Here is a 19,726-nt window from a genome sequence, read left to right on the forward strand (position 1 = left end):
CTCTGCGTGGTGGCGTGCCCCTGTTGTCCTAGCTACTCAGGAGGCTGAGGCGAGAGGATCACTTGAGCCCAGGAGTTTGAGGCTGCAGTGAGCTAGGCTGATGCCACAGCACTCTAGCCCAGGCAAAGGAGTGAGACTCTGTCTCAAAAAAAAAAAAAAACAACTTTATCATAGGTATGTATGTACCGTATATTATCTGCAGTTTCAGGCATACACTGAGGATCCTGGAACACATACCCCAAGGATAAAGGGGGAATTACTATATTATTGTTGTTATTATATGCACTTAGAGTGAGTCTTAACACTTGTCTATGCTAATACCACCACAATCAGGATCCAGAAAACTGCTCACTCTCTCAAAACCTTCCCCCCAGGCTGGACACGTGGCTCACGCCTGTAATCCTAGCACTCCGGGAGGCTGAGGCAGGAGGATCGCTTGAGGATAGGAGTTAGAGACCAGCCTGAGCAAGAGCGAGACTCAGTCTCTACAAGAATAGAAATATTAGACAGGTGTGGTGGCACACTGCTGTAGTCCCAGCTACTCAGAAGACTGAGGCAAGGGGATCACTTGAGCCCAGGAGTTTGAGGTTCCTTTGAGCTATGATGATGCCCCTGCACTGCAGCCCGGGTGACAGCAAGATTCTGTCTCAAAACAAAGCAAAACAAAAATTCCTCGCCGTTGCAGTGAGCCCCTCGCCCTTTCCTGACCCTTGGCAGCCACCAATCTGTCCTTGGTACCTATACCTACACCATATAAATAGAATCATATAATATGTAGCATGTTATTGGACATAATTCTCTGGAGGCTCATCCGCAGTGTTGCATTTATCAGTAGTTCGTTTTTATCGTTGAATATTATTCCATCCACCCGCCGATGATCACTTGGGTTATTTTCTGTGTGGGAGATTATATTTTACATGTTTCTGTTTTGGGTGATGAGTTATAACTACTGTATACATTCAGGTACAGGTTTTTGTTTGCACGTAAGTTTTTATTTCTCTAGAATAAATATCCAGAAGTAGAATTGTTGGGTCACATACAAGCATATTTATTTCATAAGAAACTGCCAAACTGTTTTGTTTTTTTTTTTTTGAGACAGAGTCTCACTGTGCTGCCCAGGCTAGAGTGCCGTGGCGTCATCCTAGCTCACAGCAACCTCAAACTCCTGGGCTCAAGCGATCCTCCTGCCTCAGCCTCCCAAGTAGCTGGGACTACAGGCATGCGCCACCATGCCCGGCTAATTTTTTTTCTACATATTTTTAGTTGTCCAATTAATTTCTTTCTATTTTTAGTAGAGACGGGGTCTCGCTTTTGCTCAGGCTGATTTTGAACTCCTGAGCTCAAACAATCCGCCCGCCTCTGCCTCTCAGAGAGCTAGGATTACAGGCGTGAGCCACCGCACCTGGCGAAACTGCCAAACTGTTTTCCACAGCGCTTGCACTCTTTTGCGTTCTCCAGTGTATGGGAGTTCCAGTTACTCCGCATTCTTGCCAGCACTTGGTTTTGTCAGTTTTTTCCTTCCTAATTTTAGCCACTGTTGTAGATATTTCCCTATGGGTTTAATTTTATTCTCTAATGGCTAATAATGTGGAGCATCTTGTGCTTACCTGCCATCTCTACATCCTTGTAGGTGGAGAGTCTGTTCAGAATCTTTTGTGTATTTTAACTGGATTGTTTAGTTGCTGTCAAGTTTTTTTAATGAGATATAATTGATAGACAATAAACTGTACATATTTCAAGTAGACAGTTTGACAAGTGCAACACCTGTGACACTGTCCCCACGCTCAAGACAGTGAATTTTTCCATTGTCCCTAAAGTTTCCTCCTACCCGTTTGTGTGCGTCTCTCCTCCCGCTTCCTGCACTTCCTTCTCCGGGTTCTTACTCATATGCCTTCTCTATGGCAGTTTGCGTTTTCCAGAATTTTATATAAATAGAATCACAGTATTTAAAGTCTTTTTCTGGCTTCTTTCACTCAACATGTTTTTTTTTTTTTGAGATTCATTCATGCTGAAGCATGTATCAGTACTTCCTACGTTTTTATTGTCAAGGATGGATATATTCCATTGTGTGGATATACCCCTGTTTGTGTTTGTTCAGCTGTTGATGGATGTTTGGGTTGTTTCCAATTTGGGGCTGTTTTTTAAACAAGTGGCCAAACTTTGTTCCAAAGTGGTTATACCATTTTATAATCCCGTGACCAGTGTATTAGTTTCAGTTCCTTCACAAACTTTCCAACAATTGGAATGGTTAGTCTTTTTTAATTTTAGCCATTCTGATAAGTATGTGGTAACATCTTATTTTGGTTTTAATTTGTGTTTCCGTACTGACCAAAGATGTTGAGTATATTTTCATATCTTTATTTTCCATTTCCATATCTTCTTTGGTGAAGTGTTTATTCAAATCTTTTGCCCATTTTAAATTGTTTTATTTTTTGTTTGTTTTCTTCCTGAATTTTCAAAATTCTTTATATATTTAATATGTAAATTCTTTGCCAAGTACATGATTTGAAAATATTTTCTCTCTGTCTATAGATTGTCTTTTTATTTTCTTAATAGTGTCTTTCAAAGAGCAGCAGTTTCTAATTTTGTTGAAGTTAAATTTATTAATTTTTTCTCTTATGGATTATACTGAGAGTTTTTTAAAAATTATAAATGGTTGTTGAATTTTGCTCAATGCCTTTCCTGTATCAATTGATATGATCTGTGGTTTTTCTTTAGTGTGTTAATTGATGGTTTACATTAATTGATTTTTGATTACTGAATCAACTTTGCATTCCTGAGATAAACTCCAGTTGGTCATACCATATTCCTTTTATATACTGTTGGATTTGCTTTGCTATTTTTTGAGGATTTTTATATCTATATTCATGAGGGATGTTGGATTGTGGTTTTCTTCTCTTGTACTACTTTTGTCTCGTTTTGGTATTAGGGTAGTGCTAGCCTCATAAAATTTGTTAGGATGTGTTCTCTTTTTTTCTGTTTTCTGGAAAAAAGAAATTATGTAGAACTAGTAGTTTCTGTAAATGTTTGGTAGAATTTGCCAGTGAAGTCATACGGGTTGGAGATTTTTTTTTCAAGGATTTAAACTAAAAATGTAATTCCTTCCATCAATATAGGACTATTCAGGTCACCTCTTTCCTCACTTTGTGGCTTTCAACTTTCATTTCGTTTCAGCTAAGTTGTTAATTTATGTGCAATGAGTTGTTCATGTATTTCCTTATTACACTTCTGGCGTCTGCAGTGATAACCCTTTTTAAATTATTATAATTTGTTTCTTCTCTCTTTTTATTGTTGTCAGTTCAGTTAGAGATTTATCAAAGAATCAACCTCTGGTTTTGTTTATTTTCTCTTGTGTTTTACTAGTCTCTATTTTATTTTTGCTTTAATCTTATTATTTCCTTCCTTCTGCTTGCTTCGGGCTTATTTTGCTCCTCTATTTCCAGTTTCTTAAAGTAGAAGCCAGGTCATTAATTTGGAGAACTTTTTTCTTGTCTAATGTACGCCTCTAATGCTATAAAGTTCCCTCTAAGCATTGCTTTAGCTGCGTCCTGCAAGTTTTGATATGTTGTGTTTTCATTTTTATTCAATTTAGAATATTTTCTAATTCCCTTAAGACTCCTTTTTTGACCCGTTATTTAGAAGAGTGTTGTTGGAGGTGGGAGGATGGTTTGAGGCCAGGAGTTCAAGACCATCCTGGGCAAAATAGCGAGACCCCATCTCTACAAAAAACTTTTTAAAAAAAATCAGCTCTGCGTGGTGGCGTGCCCCTGTTGTCCTAGCTACTCAGGAGGCTGAGGCGAGAGGATCACTTGAGCCCAGGAGTTTGAGGCTGCAGTGAGCTATCAGGGTGCCACTGCACTCCAGCCTAGGCCCTGTCTCTAAGAAAAAATAAAAGTATTGTTTAATTTCCAAATATTTGGAGATTTTTCCAGTTATCTTTCTGTTATTGATTTCCAGTTTAATTCTATGTGATCAGAGAACATACTTTATATGCTTTGGGTTCTTATACATATTTTAAGGTTTGTTTTATAACCCAGAAAATGGTCTATCTTGATGAATGTTCCATGTGCATTTGAAAAGAATGTGTGTTTTCTTTTGAGTGTCATGTTCTATAAATGTCAACTCGGCCAAATAAATAGATAGTATTGGTCAGGTCTTCTGCATAACTTTCTGACCACTTGCTCAATCAATTACTGAAGAGGAGTTTAAGTCTCCAACTATAATTGTGTACTTGTCTATTCCACCAGTGTTTTCTTCATGCATGTTGAAGTTCTGTTGTTAGCCACATACATTTTCAACTTTTGCATCTTCTTTATGAATTGATGCCTTTTGTTATCATGTCTCCTTCTTGTCCCTGATAGCGTTCCTTGTTCTGAGGTCTACTTTGTCCGATTTTAATATATCCACTCCAGTTTCTTTTATTATATGTATAGTATACCTTTTTAATCTATCAATATTTTTATGTTTAAAGTGGATTTCTTCTAGGTAGCTTATAGTTGTGTCTTTTTTTAAAAAAAATAGCTTGTAGTTCGATCTTATAGTTAACATGATGAGAATATTTACATTTATTGTAATCTTTCATATGGTTCTACTTAGGTCTACTACTTGTTGTTTTCTCTTTTTCCTCTCTTCTTTTTTGTTCCTGTGTCCCCCCTTTCTTGTCTTCTTTTGAATTATTTGAATATTTTCAAATATTCTGTTTTAATTTTTCAGTTGGCTTTTGGCTATATGTCTTTGTATTATGTTTTTAATGGTTGCTCTAGGGATTACAGTGTACATACTTAACCCTTCATAGTCTTCTTAGAGTTAATATTTTTTTCATTTCAAGTAAAATACAGAAGTACAACCATATAGGTCCCCTTACCCTCCCACCTTTATGTTATAGCTGTTATATTGAAAATCTCAGTAGACAATGTTATAATTTTAACAATCATATGTATTCACTTAAGAGGTATATTGGGGCTGGACGTAGTGGCTCACACCTGTAGTCCCAGGTACTCCGGAGGCTGAGGCGGGAGGATTGCTTGAGCTCAAGAGTTCAAGACCAGCCTGAGCAAGAGTGAGAGCCTGTCTCTACAAAAAATTAGAAAAATTAGCTGGATGTGGTGGTGTGCACATGTAGTCCCAGCTACTCAGGAGGCTGAGGCAGGAGGATCACTTAAGCCCAGGAATTCGAGGCTGCAGTGAGCTATGATAATGCCACTGCACTCTAGCCAGGACAACAGAGCAAGACTCTGTCTTAAAAAAAAAAAAAAAAAAAAAAAAAAGAGGTGAAAAATTTTTAAAAATTTACTCAGATATTTACCATTTCTCTTCCTCTACCTTCTTGAAGTTTCATGTTTCTTTCTGATATCATTTCTTCTGAACCTGAAGAACTTCCTTTAGCATTTCTTTTAGTGCATGTCTGCTGGCAAGAAATGCTCTTGGTTTTCCCTCCTCTGAGAATATTTTTATTTTACCTTCATTTCCCAAAAGATAATTTACTGGTTATAGAGTTCTGCAAAGCACTTTAATGAGAATATTTCACTGCCTGTTGGCCTCCATGGTTTCATTGTTATTTTCGGCAGCGTATGATATATTTGAATGTCGTTTCTTTGCATTTACCTTGTTTATGGTTCATTGAGTTCTTGAACGTATAAATTTTTGTCTTTTCCTAAATATATGAAGTTTCAGGCATTATTTATTCAATTAATTTTTTTGCTGTAATATCTTTCTTCTATTTCTTGAACTTCGCTGCCCTGAACGTCAGACCTTTTGTTGGTCCACGAGTCCCTGATGCTCTAATCATTATTTCAGTCTTTTTTCCTTTCTGATCTTCTGTTGAATCATTTCTACTGCTCAGTCTTCATGTTTACTCTGTCATCTTCCATTCCATTATCATTTATTTTTGGTTTCAGATACTATATTATTCAGTTCTGAAATTTCTACCTATTTGATTTAAAAAAAATAATTTCTGTTTCTCTGCTGAGAACTTGGTTGCCTCCATTGCTTTCAAGTATGTCTACCTGTGCCTCATGGAGCACCAGCATAAAAGCTGCTTTAAAATTTTTTTATCTGATATTTCCAACATCTGATTCATCTTAGGGTTGGCATCTGTAAATTGTCTTTCCCCTTGAGAATTGGTGTCATTTTCCTGGTTCTTCGTATGTTGACTAATTTTGGATTGTATCCTGGACATATCCTGGATTATGTGAGGTCCTGGGGAGAAGGCAGAGTGTTGTGTTAACAGGTGGTCAGGCCAGTGAGATTTGCACCACAAGTTCTGTCTTGCCCTCCGTGTGCTGTGGTCTTGCTCTCAGTTCCGTTTTCAGAGCTTTGGACCTGCTGCTTTGGTTCTGTCCCCCACATCAGCCACTCAGGGCTCAGTCTGACTCTTGAGCGATGCTTTAAATCTTACTTAGTTCTTACAGCTCGTGCTGCATACAGTTAAGCTTGTGTACATGCTGTTAAGCGGTGAGCATGGGCTTTTGTGGATCCATTCACAGAATTAGGGGACCTTTTCTTCAGCTCTCCCCACGCTGCAGTCCCCACCCACCACCCACACACCCTTGCTGTCCTGCAGGGTCCCCTCTCCTTGGTTCCTCTGGCCAGAGGCCAGGTTTTCCCATGGTCACCTGTCCCACCAGCGCTGTGTCTAGGCCCATCCCTGGGGCAGCACCAGGAGAGGGAGGGGACCCTGGATTTTACCTCACATTCTCTGGACCACAGCAGACCTCTTTCTCTGACCTCTATCCAGAAATTTGGAGTTTCTACCTAAGTTTTAGCCACCGTTGCCTTGTAGCTATGCAGCCAGGGCCTACCTGCAAGGCAATGCCCCAAGACACACAAAAAAATAACCTAGGAAGCTCGTTCCCATATATTAATAGCTCACTTCCCCAGGCTTTTGCTTACCTCCAAAATCTGGCTGCTGTTGGCCACGTTTTAGTTTGCAGGTAATCGCGTTTTATATTTTGTCTGGAGTTTTTAGTTGCAATCGGCCTGAGAGAGAGGCTGTAGTGAGCTCACTCTTCATCCTGCCACGACCAGAAGCTTCTCAGTGTAGTTTTCGTTACGTTTCTCCATGAGGGAGGCTGAGGTTGAACATCTTTTCTTACGTTTAAAGGCATTTTCATAGCTTGTCCTGTGAATTGTCTATTAGGTCTTTCGCCCATTTTTCTCTTGGGTCTAGTCTTTCATTAATTTTGAAAAGTTTATGTATATTTTAAAGCTACTAGGTTTTTAATCTCTTTTGACATTCAAAAGTTAAAAATTAAAATTTTTTTATGTAGTTAGATTATTTTTCTTTTACTACATCTGAATTTTGAGTCATAGCAAACCTCACCTACCACCAAGTCGTAAAGTGGTTCTGCCACGTTTTCCTCCGGTGTTTGGATGGTTGGTTTTTTACATGTGGGTCCCAGATCCACTCGGAGTTGGTCCTCATGTGGTATTCTCATGTGTTTCCCTTCAAGATATGGATCTGATTTTATCATTTGCCAAAGGGCTAACCGGTTGTCCCGGTAACACCGGTTAGAGACCCACTTTGTCCCGGTGATGTGAGATACCGTCTCTTTTATACATTAACCTCCACGTGTACTTGGGTTTATTTCTGGCTTTCTGCTTCACTGATCTGTCTGTCCAAACAGCAGTGTCACATTTTTAATCTTAAAGACTCTAGTACGTTTTGGCTAGCTTCTTTTAGATGTTTTTTTTCCCCTGTATTTCTCTGGATATCTGCATTTTTAACCACGTGAATGTTAGTATCAACTTTTCTAACGCCATAAAGAAGCCTGTTAGTGTTTTATATTGGAGTTGTGTTAAATTTATAAATTAACTTGGGGAGATAAGACATCTTTATGTTGATGTTGAATTGTCTTAATCAAGAACAAAGGGTCTTTTTTCCTTTGTCCAAGTCTACTTTTGTGACTTTCAGAAGTACTTAAAATTTTCTTCATGTAGGTTTTGCAATTTTTTTGGTTAAATTTATTCTTAAATATTTTATCTTCTTTGTTATAAATGAGATTTTCTCTAACTGGTTATTGTTTATGTACATGGAAACAAATACGCTATGTTAATTTTATATCCTGCCACCATATTGAAGTTTTTTTTATTACTTAATTCTGTTTTATCACTGATTATCTAGAGCTTTTTATGTATACCATCATATCCTCTGGAAGATAGTTTTTTATTTTGTTTTGTTTTGTTTTGTTTTTCAGAGATGGAGGTCTTGCTATGCTGCCCAGGTTAGAGTGTAGTGACTATTCACAAACTCCTGGGCTCAAGTGATCCTCCTGCCTTAGCCTCCCCAGTAGCTGGCACCACCCAAGTGCACCACCATGGCCAACTTATTGAAGATTATTTGATGTCTTCTTTTCCAATCACATGCCTCTACTTAATTTTTCTTATATAATTGCTTTGGCTTAAACCTCTAATACAATATTGAATGGTAATGGAGATGGTAGGCATTCTAATCTGGGTGGGAATGCCTCCAATATTTCTTCATGAACTAATATGTTGGATTTAGGACCAAGGGGGATGCGTATATATATTTAAGTCATTTTTAAGAAATCCACCAATTTCTGTTTGCTTAACTGTTTCAATATTTAAAAATGGGTATCAAATGTTATCAAAGGCTTTTCAGCATCTATGGAGATAATATACTTTTTTCCCTTATATCTATTCATACGATATGTGACGTTAGTAGATTTCCTAATTGAACCAACCTTGCATTTTCTAGGATAAATTCCACTTGGTCATCGCGGGTTTTTTTGGTTTTTGTTTTTTTCTGAGACAGGGTCTTGCTCTGTTGCCTGGACTAGAGTGCAGTAGGGTCATCATAGCTCACTACAGCTTCAAAATCCCAGACTCGAGCGATCCTCCTGCCTCAGCCTCCCGAGTAGCTGGGACTATAGGTGTGTGCCACCATGCCCAGCTAATTTTTTTAAAAAATGTGCTTACTATTTTTATATGATACTCATAATTGATATTGGTCTATACTTTTCTTCTGATCAAAGTTTAAATAGTCTTATAAACTCAGCTATGTAGTGCTTTTCATTGTCATTTAAAAAATTTGTGGTTTCAGTAATTTCCTTGTATATAATTCTCTTATATATAAGAGTTGTTTAATAAATGTTTCTTGATTTCTAGTTAGGAGAGCCTTCTTGTTTTTTATTTTGTTAATTTCTAGTTTGCTCTGTGGCCATAGAATCTTATTTATAAACATTTCTTCTTTATGAAACTTACTGATATTTGTTTGCAATCCAATATACAATCAGTTTTTACACATGGCTCACTGCCCTTGAGAGGAAGGTGTCGTCTCTGTGTCATCAGAGTGTAAAGTTCTGTAATATCTATCCTGTTGTTTTATTGTTGGCATCTTCTATCTCCTTACTTACCACTGTCCACTTGATCTGACTTGTCCTGAGAGTAGTAGGTCACATTCTTCAGTCATTAACAGGTTTCTTTCTGGGACTCCTGCATTTCCTGTAGTTTCTACTCTATAAAGATGGTGTCTCTGTTATTTAGTGCATAGATGTTCAAAACTGTTATATCTTCATCGTGAATCCCGATGAAGAATTAGAAACTGTCTGGCTTTGTGAATTCTAATGCTGTAGCTAGAATTCAACTTTGATATTAATATTTCAACCCCCGCTTTCTTATCATTTTCCTTTGCCCAACTCTAATTTTAGCCTTTTAGAATCACTTTGTTTTATATTTTTTTCTTATTGAATTATATATTCTGAGTCAATAAGCAAATTCTACTGTGTGTCTTTCCACAGATATATGTGTTGTGAATACTTTCTTCCTGTCTGTAGCTTCATGTTTAGCTTTCTCAATGTCTCTATGAGAATTATGATTTTAAACTTCATCCATGTAAGACTGGAATTTATTCATTCTCAGTTCTGTGGAGGATTCTGTCATATGAACATACCAAATTTATTCCATTCTGCAGTGATAGCCATTCAGGTTGTTTCTGGTTTTTGTTACTGTGCACAATACTGCTATGAACACTCTTGTGTGAGTGCCTTTGTGCGCACATGTGGGAATTTCTTCTGGTGTTTAAGAGCAGGGTTGCATGAGCAAGATAGGCCCAGATTGTTTCCCAAAGTGGTCGTTGCATTTTTTATGCTCCCTCCAGCCTGGTAGAGGGGGTTCCAGTTGTCCTGTGTCTTCGTCAACATTTGACAGATTATTTAATTTTTTGCTAATCTGCTGGGAGTATAATTATATCACATTGTGGTTTGTACAGGCATTTCCAAGATTAATTAGGCTAAACATCTTTGCATATGTTTATTGGACATTTATGTTGCTTGTGAAATATCTGTTCAAGTCTTTTGATCATTTTTCTTTCTGGTGTTTGCTTTTGTGTTGCATTGATCTGTGCTTTTAGATAGCTGGAGACTAGTCCAGTGTGGGCTTGTCTCTCTCCACCCCACTGGCATGCTTTTATATTTTTAAACCTACAGGAAGGTTGCAAGTATAGTATAACAGGTACCTGTGTACCCTTCACCTAAGTTCCACAGCTGTTAGCATTTTGCCACATTTGCAGTACTTCTCTGCCCATGTATTCTTACATGGATAGGTAGAGGTTAAGAGAATTTTTTTCCTAGAAACTTTTGAAAACAGTTCACAGACGTTATGACATTTCACCACTAAATACTTCAGCACATGTCTCCTAGGAATGAGGACAATCTTCTATACTTCTATATAAAATACCATTATCCTTCCCAGGAAAAGCGATAATTTCATGTTATCTGCTGTCCATATTCAGATTAACCCAAATGTCCCCACATGTCCCTTAGAGCAGCCTCTTTTTTGATCCAGGATCTGATCTAAGATCTAGGATCTAAAGCTACAGGTTGCATTTGGTTGTGATACCTCTTTCGTCTCTTTTAACCAGAAGAGTCACCCTGCTTTTTGCTTTTGTTGTTTCTCTTGACATTGGCCTTGTCCAGTGTCCCATAACCTGGATGTGTCTGGCTGTTTCCTCGCGGCTGGATTCGGGCTGAGCGTTGTTGGCACCGATGCACAAGGATGGTACCGTGTCTTCTCGTGGCATCACATCAGGAGACAAGTAATGCCAGTTTGTTACCATTGGCCGTGCCAGCTTCGATCAGTGGTGAAGGCGGTGACAGCCAGATGTCTCCATTGTAGACGTACATTTTCCTGTTGTGATTAGTAAACAGTCTGGAGCGACACCCTGGCGTAATGCAAATCTCCGTTTCCCGACAGCCTTTCACCAGGTTGGATCCTTTCATGAATCTGTGTGGTGATTTTCACGGCCTCTTGCTCTCTCCTCGCAGTTCCTGTTCTCTCTTGTTATTTCTTTAAAACATGAAGCCTGCTTATCTTATGTGCCTGAGCACTTTGCTCTCTGGGTCTGGTTCTGCTTCCTGCTACTTCCGATGGCTCTCACACCTGGTGCCACGTTTCCTTGTTGGTTTTTGTGATTTTTGACTACGAGCCTGAACTTCTTAGAAATTTTTCTGAGAATTCACAGAGGCCTGCGTTGAAGGTGGGTTCCTTTTGAGAACACAGACTAAAGTTAGGGGATCTCCCAAAGTGGTGTGACTTGGGGCTGATCCCCGAGGGCCAGAGTTTTTCTGGCACCGGTGGGTGTGGGTTTAGCTCCAGTTCAGACTAGCACTGAGCATCTAGCCTTGTGGGGCCCCATCCCTACTGGGGTCTCCTGTGAGATCAGCCACCGTGGAGGACCCTAGTCTTTTGTCTTTTGTAGCCTCAGAGGCCATCAGAACCGGAAGTCCAGGTTGCTAGTATGGCCAGTGCCCTCAGGGCAGGCCTTGCCAGGCTGGGCTTGACTTAGTGTTCGACCTCTGATGGTCCCAGACGTCTTTGCCAACTTAATGGTGCATTGAAGATTTGATTTTTTCATTTTTTTTTTTTATTTGTTTAGAGATGGGGTCTGGCTCTGTTCCCCAGGCTGGAGTGTAGTGGGGCAATTATAGCTCACGGCAGCCTCCAACTCCTGGACTCAAAAGATCCTCCTGCCTCAGCCTCCCAAGTAGCTGGAAATACAGGCGTGCACCCCACACCTGGCTTTTTAAATTTACCGACATGTTTAGTTTTTTCAGTGGGGAGGGCCAATTGAGGCATCTGTTGAAAAGTGGTGCTGACTTAGTATGTCAGGTTGTGGGATGGAGGGGCCTCAGGGACCACTGGGGGTGGTTCTGTGTCTTCATCTGACACCTGTGGGGGCTGGGGTCCTGGGGAACTGGGCAGGCAGGGGCAGCGCCTGGCTGACCCTAGGCAGTGGCTCCCCGAACTGGCTCTCTTGCGAGTGCTCTGTGCTGGTTCCCGGGTCCTTCGTGAGCAGTGGTCCTGCGACAGTGACAGGACAGGCTGGGGGGCTGCTCCCGGGGCTGTGCAGCCTGAGGCAGGGTGGGCGCCCAGGCAGACTTGCAGCCCGTTTGTGGGCCAGGTCATGCACTGGGGTGCAACCCCCAAGCCACCTGAGAACATCTTGGGTGGGGCGGTGGTCTTTGGGCACCAGCCACTGCCCTGGCCCTGCCTTGTCTGCCTCGGGTCACGCGGGTCTGTCTGCACGCGGGTCTGTCTGTACCGATGCAGGCCCTGCAGCTGTGGCAGGTCTGTGCTGCTGGGCATTTGCGTGTCCACCCTGCCTCCCTCACTGCCACTGGCCCACACTCTAGGGGTGGGGGCGCTCGGTCCCCACCCCGTGGGGAGAGCCCTGAGGCCCTCGAGCTGCTGCTGCTGTGGCCTGTGACAGGGGGACACTGGCAGGGTCCGTTTGTGCCCAGCCTCTTCGGAAAGGCTGTCACATTGTGTCCGATTGTCTTTCTCTTTATTCTTTTAATAGAATGTGTCTCCCATTGACATCTCAAAGAGCAGCAGACTCTGAAGCTGTTCTCTGTGGATTAAGTTTCCTGTTCCTTTGCCTTGGGGAGGATAAGACCAGGGTAGCAGGGGCAGCGCAGGCAGCTGATAGCGCACACAGCCTTGCGCAATGGCTCGGCCTCCGCTCCCGAGGCCCGGGGCCAGGCAAGATAGGAGAAGGCAAGATCCTCAATTAGATTAATAAAGGATAATTAGATGTCATAAATCAAGCTATCCTAGGATATTGTCATGGGAAAAATATGTAGCTAGAATTAATTAGTTTTCAAATAAAGCGCTTATTTTAATTGCTTGAAATGATGGAGCCGTTAATTGCCGATGCATCATTTTGGCCTGAGCATTTCGGTGGTTGTAACAACGTGACGGGTTTGTTCCCCGCAGTTCTTGGGGAGACAATAGAGGAGAATGTGATTTCATCACCTCAGAATGAGCCTTCTGCTGGCGAGTTTCTGGAAACTCCCGCCAGACCGCAGGCAGGTGGCAAGTGGGGGCCAGGCTTCGGCTGGCACTGCCCGAGGCCACTGTGCTGTCTCTGTGAGTGTGCTTGTGCGTGTGTGCATGTATGTGTGTGCATGAGTGCGTGTGTGTGTGTGTGTGTGTGTGTGTGTGTGTGTGCATGTATGCACATGCAAGTGTATACCTGTGGGTGTGTGTCCTTTGTGTGAGTTTCACACATGTGCGTGTATGTGTGCATGTGTGTGTACACCAGTGCACATCCGATGTGTTCATGCCTGGACTGCACTTGGGAGCTGTGTGGAGGTGGCCTGGAGCGGAAGCGGGAAGGACCCCCATCCTGGCCCCCCTGCCTTCCTGCTGGCTGAGGTGCTTCCCCTGCATTCTTGGGCTCTTCGTGACTGGGGTCCTGCAGCCTCGTGCCCATCGCTCACCGGTCCTCTGACCTGCAGCCACCACACAGCAGGTGGTGGTGTCTGAGGCCTTGTGTCCCTCCACCTCCCCAGGAGGCCGCCCTTGTGTTTAGGAAGGGTCAGTTGGCTATAGGCAAAGGTGAGAGGCTGTTAGGCTGAATCCCCCCTCTACCTCGAAAAAAAGAAAAGAAAAAAATGGGACTTGGCGGTTTATGAAGTGCGCTCTGGGTTCTCCTTATTCTCTTCAGAACCTCTTGAGAGCAGCAGGGCAGAAGGCAGAGTGGCCGCCTGAGGTCTCTTGACAGGAAGGGCGGACCCTCTGCCCTGGAGTCAGATCCCTGACCCCCCAACCCAGTGTGCCTGGCCCAGGCGAGGCCCCAGCTGGCCCCTGCCCTCCCCAGGCCTTCTACAGCCGCGGCCTGCCCTCCACTCCACGGGATCAGAGCCCGCTGGCTTGCGCAGCCCCAGCCGCCTCTGTGGGGCATCGCTTAGGCGTTTTGAACCTCTTGCCCCAGCTGAGCTGCTCCTGCCTCCCCCAGCGAGAGAGAGGAGAGGGCGTGGGGTGGACCCAGGAGGGCAGGGCCGGCGCTTGGTGGTGGAGGGCGTGGTGGAAGGGGTGCCCTGGACAGCTGCCCCCCTTAGATACCCACTTCTCTGCGGGGCCCAGGAGGGGAGACTGGATTGTCAGAGGAGTGGGCGCTCCCAAGCAGACGCTGGAAGGGCCTGTGTGCAGGTGGCCAGAGCAGGCAGGTGCTGGTGTGGCCCTTGGATCTGGGGAGCGGAGGGTGAAGCCAGCAGTGGACAAGATGCCCTGGGGGCCAGTGGGGAGCTGTGCACCGGGCACTGAGGGCCAGAGTGGCCAAGGGAGGGTTGGGCACTGCTGCACCCATCCAGGGACGGCACAGGTTGAGCCCAGGGTGGTGCCCTGGTCAGGTACAGAGGTCAATAGGCAGGATGGGGAGAGTATTGGCATGGGGGTGGGGCAGTGGCAGCACGCCCAGATTCCCAGCAGGAACAGCGGCCAGAAGAGGCCAGCAGTGGGGGAAGGGGCTCTGTGCTCCCAGCAGAGCCCGGCTGCCCTTGCTGGGAATGCTTCCTCCACAACCACAGGGCCATTCAGCAACGTCCGGGGAGCAGGGGTCTTCCCCAGGGGGCGGAAGGCTGGGCATGGAGCAGGGGCAGCGTCTCAGACCCCTCCGTGCCCAAGCTGCCTTCCTGGAGGATGATTGTGGAGGGCCACCGTCACTCATATGTCCTCCCGCAGTCCCCAGGTGACTGTGCCCTGCTCAGCATGGCGGCCCACGTCCCGCCACCACCAGACCCCCAGTTTGTCCTCCGAGGCACCCGGTCGGCAGTGCACGCGCTGCATTTCTGCAGAGGAGCCCAGGCCCAGGGGTGCCAACTTCTCTTCTCAGGGTGAGTAGCTGCTGCCCTGGCTGTGGGTGGCCTGGGGTAAAGTCAGAGGTCATGGGCTAGCAAGGAGCCCGAGTTCCTCTGGGGGTGCTGGCAGTGGGGCATGGGCGCCTGTCACCTGGGCTTGCTGTACTTTCAGAGCCCACTGTATATACCATCCCTCGGGGGAGCAGGGACACAGGCCCTCTCAGTCACAGGGGCTGGAGCAGACAGAACCTCCCAGCATGCGCTCCGGGGTGGCCTCTCCCTCTCAGAGAAGCTCTGCCAGTTTGACCCTCAGGTCCTATTCAGAATGGTCAACTTTTAACAAAAAATGTTACCAGGCGAGATGCCTGCGTGCTCCAGTGTGGCCTCCAGGCCAGTCCCAGAGCGAGCTAGGAACATGCCTGCCACACTCGCCACCTAACACCTCTGCTTGTCTAGAGCAGGTCTCAGGCTGGGCTGGTGCACATCTGGAGCCTGCAGACGCGGAGAGCGGTCGCCGCCTTGGACGGCCATGGGGGCCAGTGTGTGACCTGGCTGCAGACGCTGCCCCAAGGGCACCAGCTCCTCAGGTGAGTCCCCGGGTGTGCCGGAGCCAAGCAGAGAGGCTCTCGTGGCCCCACCCCAGGGGTGAGCCAGGGTGACCAGAAGGGGCCAGCGGGGCCATAGCACATGGAGGTGGGAGGGACAAGGGGCTCTGGCACTCCCATGGTAGAGACCTTGTGAGCTGGGGCCTGTGAGTGTTGAGAGGGCCTGTGGGGCTGAGGGCCGGGTGGCCTGAGGAACCCTGGGGCAGCCAGCAGGAGCAGGCAGGGGCAGCTCTGGGACTGGCCGGGCCATGTCTGGCGCCATTGCTGAGGCCTTTTGGAGGTGTTGGGCCTGGACACCAGGCCAGAGGTGGGCCTGGAAGCAGCAGGAAAGAACAGGTGGGGAGAGACTTCCCTGCTTCCCAGGGCATATAGGATGGGGACAGCCTGTGGGAGGAAGTCCTCGGGGGCTGCCTGGTGCCAGAGTAGGCCACTGTCCTCAGCCAATGACACCTGCCCCTGTGCAGGGGTCACCACCAACAGCCCAGGAGTCCACCAAGTCTGAGTGCCACTTCCTGAGCAGCCTCTGCCCCACACAGGCGTGCTGCTGTCTGCTGGGATCTGTTGTCCTTCATACTCGGGGTACACATGTTCCTCTGCCTTCGCAGCCCAGAACTTCAGGAGGACAGGCCTGTTCTCCTGCTCTGGACTCCATGCCCAGGACACTGGAGCATTGTGGAGTCCAGTACCTGGGGTACGGGCCTGTCTTGGCCCGATCAGTCTGCAGAACATTGGTGGTGGACACAGCCCAACTCCTGCAGTGCCCACCGCCCGGAAAATAGCTGGCTGGTGCCCGGGGCACAGAGCTGGCCCAGAGGGTGGGGGCGCCGGGCTTGTGTGTTTCCAGAGCCTCGTCAGACCTGGCCTACTTCCTGGCCAGGCAGGCCCGGATCCCACCCTTGGTGCAAAGGGACCTCCCTGCGGTTTGAGCTTTCCCTGACTGTCAGAGCAGACACCTTTCCAGAACCCCGCGAGGCCACATGCATCAGGAGCTGCTGTTTGTATGCGTTTCTCCCGAGTTTTCAGCTGAGGTGGAGGCCCTGAGGGGTCCCCTGCTCCTCCAGGGCCCAGGCGTGGGAGGTGTGTTCCAGGGCTGGGGAACGGAGGGACGGGGGGTTGGAGGTCCGCGGGCGCGGGCCGCAGCTGTGGAATGCCCAGGTGCGTTTACGCTGCACTGGAGCCCGTGGCCCTGCGAGGCCTGCGCTCAGCTGTGTTTGGAAGCCAAGTCTCTCCAAGTGGCCCTTGAAGGGGGCGGTTGCTTTCATGTCCGGAGGAGGTAGGCGGACGCCCCCAGCCCTGCCCACACACCAAGGATGCACCTGTGCCCTTGACGCTGCCTCACAGGCTGCCACTTTCACCTTTTTAATCCTGAGACGCGACGTGCTGACAGAAGAGTGGGGACCAGCGCACAGAGCCTCGTGTTCTGGCTGAGTGGGCACCTGAGCAACCAGCGCCCGGCCCCAGGCCTCTGCAACCACTGCTGCACCCTGCCCGGAGGTGGCATCCCCTGCCCCAGCAGGCAGCCCCCACGCCTTGTTCTTGCTTCACTGAACATCTGGATGTGTGTCTGTAAAACGCATGGACTAGTTTTGTCTGTTTTTTCTTAACTTAAAAAGATTGGAGCCGTAAGAAGCAGCTTCCTCTGTGTCTGACTTCTGACTTTATCTCGGTGCGGTCCGCCAAGTTGCCCGTAGCTGCGCCTGGTTGCTGTGCTCCGTGTGGTGTGCCCACACCGCTCACCTATGTGCCCGTCAGTGGAGACCCAGTGCCCACGTGGAGCTGTTACGGTCTCTTGGGGCCCGGGTGCACTGAGCCTGCAGGTTGGAGCCGTGCACCCAGAGCTGGGACGCCTGGGCCACAGCACGAGTGCACTTGGGACGTGTCAGAGGGCGCCAGTCTGCACCCCCGAGGCAGGAGCGCCTCACCACTCCCCTGCTGCTGGGCACAGGCGCTTCTGGGTGTGGCTTAATTTGGGTTTTCTGATCACTCCATGATGGGGCCTCCTGTGTATTTGCTGGCCACTGGGATAAGCCCTCTCTTAAATGCCTCCTAGGGCTCCTGCCCTCTCTCTACTGGACTGCCCGCCTTTTCCTGCGGATGTGTCAGGGTTCTTTCTGTCTTCGATGTATGGCAGATATTTTACGTCATAACTTATTTTTCCCACATGGTGGTTGCATTTTTCACTCTTTCAATGGTATCTTTAATAGACAAAGTTACTCATCTTGATGGAGTCAGGCAAGCCAGGCTCTCCCCTTACCGCGAGCACTTTTGTGTCTTTTGGGGAGTCCCTGCATCACGATGGGCGAGCCTCTCCCTGTCCGGCAGGATCTTCACTGCTGTTCCTTGGAAAGCTGTGTGTGTTCGGAGCCCACTGTGAGTGTTTCCACGCGGGTGCCCGACGGCCTGGCTTCCCTTCCCTCATTCCCCTTGAGTGGGGGCAAGGGCACCCGGCGGCCATAGAAGCAGTGGGGGCACGTGGCAGAGGCGCCAGCAGGGTACATCAGTAAATACCTGGAGGACAGCGGGAGCGAGTTACCAATGGGGATGGCGAGAAAGCACCCAGAGGGGTTGGGCTGCAGCTGGGGGTCTCAGAGGAGCTGGTGGGTCTTGCAGACAAATGCACAAAGATTCGTATAGAGTAGTTCCCTGCATGGGTGGGGGTGGGGTGTATATGTGTGTTGTGTGTATGAACTATATGTAGTGTATGTGTAGGGGGCTTTGCATATATGTGTGATTTATGTGTGTAGCGTGTGTGAACTGTATGTGGTACATGTGGAGGGGGCTTTGCGTGTGCGATGTGTATGTCTGTGTGTTGTGTGTGTGTGAACTGTATGTGGGGGTGTGTGGCGGGTGTGTGTGGGTTTCTTACTCCATCTGCAGAGAAGGCTGGCAGCAGCGGCACCTGTGACCAGATCTTGGTTTCTGGAAATCTCCCTGTGCTGAAAGAACGAGGATTCCTGGAGAGACGGGTCAGAGGTTGTGTGAGGGTTAGGGTAGACTCGTGTCCCCACAACACACCAGACAAGGGGAAGCCGTGGCTTTGCAGGGCACAGAACTGGCGGGCACAGCCTTAACCAGGCACTTGGGGTCGATACCTGCAGGGGTGGGCAGGACACATTGTGCGCCCTCAGGTGCAGTGACTGAGGAGGTGCGGTGTCATCTCCTGGTGTCCCCTCGGGAACATGGGCCTGGGCCTTGGCCTTGGCACCGGGGAGGGAAGGAGAGACAGGGCGTGGGCAGGCGGGGGTGGAGCCTGACGGCCCGTAGCCGGCGTGGTGTCCACGAGGCCCTGGGACGGCTGCAGCGGTGGGCTTGCCTTCGGAGGGTCTGCGAGTGGGAGGTGCGTGTGTGTGTCCCGGGGCTGGGGAGGCCTCCGGTGAAAGAGCAGGCACCAAGGACAGGAGGTTCGGGAACTTTCTCTTGCTCCCACAGCTATCCCGTGAGTTCAAAACTGATTCAAATAAAATGTTCCTCAACAATTGAGTGAGTGAGTGAGTCCTTGGCTCACTGCCGGGCGCATGTCCCCTCCATGTTTGGGGACACCCTCCCACTACCTCTCCCTGGCTGCCCGCTGAGCCTGCTCTAGCAGAGCCTCCTGGAGGCCTCACAATTCTTTGTCCTCCAAATGTCACATTTTGAACATCAGTTTGGCGAGTTCTCCAGAAACCTAGTAGAGATTTGGATTGGGATTGGGTTGCCCAGATCAGCCAGGGGAGAGCGGCGCCTCTGTGGCATGGAGTTCTCTGTGGCATGGCAGAGGGTCACTGCGTTTTTCCACTGCTGTCCTTTTTCTGCTTCAGGATCCACCAGGCTGTCCTGTCTCCTTAGGCCCTGTGGTCTGTGATCATTTCTCTCTCCCTTGTTTTTCGTGACCTTGGCATTCTCGAAGAGTACTGCCCAGGTGTTTTGTAGAACACCTGAGTCTCAGGTAGGGTTGGTGGATGCTTTCTCAGGGTGGGACGGGCGTGATGGGTGTTGGCAGGAAATCCACCGAGGCATGTGCCCTCCTCCCCTGTCGTGCCAGGG

At 47.2% G+C, this 19,726-nt stretch overlaps 1 protein-coding gene across 3 annotated transcripts in view; it reads left to right on the forward strand.

Moving 5' to 3' along the window:
- The window catches only part of GNB1L (guanine nucleotide binding protein (G protein), beta polypeptide 1-like), a 55,358-nt gene that overhangs the window by 13,672 nt on the left and 21,960 nt on the right, over window positions 1–19,726 (forward strand). For 2 of the 3 annotated variants that reach the window (XM_012654991.1, XM_012654990.1), the window contains exons 2-3: window positions 14,983–15,134; window positions 15,560–15,685. In XM_012654991.1, the coding sequence (XP_012510445.1) occupies window positions 15,010–15,134; window positions 15,560–15,685 (251 nt within the window). In that variant the 5' untranslated portion in view covers window positions 14,983–15,009. Of the gene's footprint in view, window positions 1–14,788; window positions 15,135–15,554; window positions 15,686–19,726 lie in introns of those variants that run through there. The other variant, XM_012654992.1, reaches the window with a different exon arrangement.

This window comes from Propithecus coquereli, unplaced genomic scaffold (assembly GCF_000956105.1).
Source record: "Propithecus coquereli isolate 6110/MARCELLA unplaced genomic scaffold, Pcoq_1.0 Scaffold456, whole genome shotgun sequence".
NCBI classification, from domain to species: domain Eukaryota; kingdom Metazoa; phylum Chordata; class Mammalia; order Primates; family Indriidae; genus Propithecus; species Propithecus coquereli.